Source organism: Sander vitreus, chromosome 21 (genome assembly GCF_031162955.1).
Source record: "Sander vitreus isolate 19-12246 chromosome 21, sanVit1, whole genome shotgun sequence".
Classification (NCBI taxonomy): Eukaryota; Metazoa; Chordata; class Actinopteri; order Perciformes; family Percidae; genus Sander; species Sander vitreus.
This window is the reverse complement of record NC_135875.1, coordinates 200,001-202,498: the sequence shown is the minus strand read 5'-3', so window position 1 is coordinate 202,498 and position 2,498 is coordinate 200,001. Positions and strand designations below refer to the sequence as shown.

The following is a 2,498-nucleotide window of genomic DNA, read 5'->3' as shown; positions in this document are numbered from 1 at the left end:
ACCACATCAACTCCTGTCTGTCAGCTATTAAAACCTGGATGCAACACAACTTCCTCAAACTCAACAGCAATAAAACAGAATTCCTCCTCATAGGCTCCAAATCCACACAGCAAAATCAATAACCCCACTCTCACCATCGACGGCACCATTGTCTCCCCATCTCCCCAGGCCCGCAACCTTGGCGTGATCTTTGACTTCACCCTCTCCCTTGAGCCCCACATCTGTCATGTCATTAAAACCCCGCCCGCCTCATCACTGGCTCCAAATCCTTGCACCACATCACTCCAGTCCTAAAACAACTCCACTGGCGTCCCATCTCCCACTGGATCACCTACAAAATCCTGGTCCTCACCTATAAAGCGCTCCATCATCTAAAACTATTCCACACTGTAGGAATAAATAATTTAACTATTTGAAACATGTAAGTGTTTTTGTTAGTAAATCAGCAACACTGCATCATGTTACACTGTCACATGAACACAGTCATTCTGTCAGACAGGAAGTGACTTTACAGACTCAAACGAGAGCTTCATGTTAACATGAAGATACAGATTTTGTTACGGTCCACTGAGTGAGGGAGTGACTGAGTGTGTGTGTGTGTGTGTGTGTGTGTTTAGATAAAGTGAATGTGACAGGCAAAGAAATCCAGTTCAGCTCTGCAGCGTCTTCAGAGCTGAGCCTCGGTAGTAATGAGCACTGACCTGAGTGTGTTTGGGTTTCTAAAGTCTCAGTTAAAATGCTGAAAGGACTCAAAAAACTTCAGACAGCAAGACCTAAACTAATGAAGATCTGGATGCAGAATATGTGGACTGGCTCAGAGACTTCAGAGCATCTCTGTGTTCCTCCTCTCACTTGGCCTCCTTTTCCTCCCCTCCTCCTCCTCCTCCTCCTCCTCCTCCTCGTCTCCTCATTTATGGCCCGAGGTCTGCAGTCTCACCTCCCCCTCCTCTTCCTCTCTTCGTCCTCCTCTCCTCCTCCCCCTCCTCTTCCTCTCTTCCCTGTCTTCGTCTCTTGCTCTCCCCAGATCAGACCAGACCAACGAGATGTCTGAGCGGAGGAGTTCTCTGGAGGACGACTGCACCTCTCTCCTGTCCCGTCTGGGCTCCGACTCCCCCCGTCCCCGGATGAAGTACGGGGGGATGTTCTGCAGCGTCGAGGGAGCGTTCGAGAACAAAACTCTGAACTTTGAGTCGTTCAGTCCACAGACGCAGCGCCGCCGCGCCGCTGGAAACCGAACCGACAGCCACAACGCGGGACAGGCGGCCATGTTTCCCTCTGGACACGCCCGGGACATCTACGGCAAGAGACAGGTTCAAAACACGCTTTAACTTTCCTTTAAGAAGTTAGAGATTTGTTGGTGTTTTTGATAAAAGGATCATTTATTCAGATTTGGTGCTAAAACGTTGAAATAATGTTGATTTATTGAACCAGAGAAACAAACTGTTAACGTCTCCGATCAGCTGATTAATAAAGTTTTAGATACATAAATCATTTACTTCAGCCAAATGTTTAAATACCCCCCATAACTGATATATTATTATGGTATGTTATTATACATTGTGTTATACAGCCCTAATTAGAAATGATTCTTGTAAGATTTCATTTATTGTCAGTCAGCAGAAACACAGAAACATGTAAAACACAGAGCTCTATGAATAAATACTGTAAATAAACAAAAAAAAAGATGAACAGTGATTGAACAGTTTTAATATTCAAAAAGATTCTGTTTACGGGACTTTATTTTGAAGCTCCGCACCGGAAGCTGTGTGTGTGTTGGTTGCCGGTAGCGTGACGTCAGAGCAGCCGTTAGCAACAGTAGCAGCTGTCAGAGAGGATCAATCAGCGGATTATCATCTTCATCATGTCTTTCCAGAACAAGAAGAGCAGCGCGAGACCCGCGGTAGGTCCAATCTGTGCTGGGCATAGCCGGGCCGGGCCGGGATAACGGGGGTACAGTCATCACAATGTGAGCCGGTGAGGGAGGATGCTGCAGCTCCAGCTGTCAGTCACCGGCCGTTAGAACCGTTAGTACCAGACCGAGGCTAGGGTTAGCGCTAGGTGCGGTTTGGGCAGTGCCGGGAATGGGCCGGAACTACCGGCACTGATTGTTGTCCACTAGTATTGTACGGTTCGAGTCCCGCCGTGAGTCGGTTTCACCAGAAACAGCTGCTGAACGCGGAGGAGACCCTCAACATGTGTTAGGTGACATGGAGAATGGCACAGTCCCCCCCCAGCGGCCGCGGTGCCGCCGAGGAAACGGTTGCGTCTGTGGCAGAAAAACATGACAAGAGGATTGTAATCAAGTCGAGATTGCGCGCAGCACATCTTAGCTCTGCGCGTTCTGCTTCTCGTCACCAGCGCGCGCTCCAAACCTCTTTCTATTACCCCCCATGTGTGTCTTTATCAGCTGCATGTTTTCATACACAAAGAGATTTACAGAAAACCTTATCAAACCGTAATACGTCATCACCGTTAGAGCCTTCACTTTAGGTAGAAAT

At 48.0% G+C, this 2,498-nt stretch overlaps 1 protein-coding gene across 1 annotated transcript in view; it reads left to right on the top strand.

Moving 5' to 3' along the window:
- The first annotated feature begins 1,861 nt into the window (after positions 1 to 1,861).
- The window catches only part of dpysl4 (dihydropyrimidinase like 4), an 18,262-nt gene continuing 17,625 nt past the window's right edge, over positions 1,862 to 2,498 (top strand). The window contains exon 1 of the mRNA XM_078279084.1: positions 1,862 to 1,900. Within this exon, the coding sequence (XP_078135210.1) occupies positions 1,862 to 1,900 (39 nt within the window). The remainder of the gene's footprint in view (positions 1,901 to 2,498) is intronic.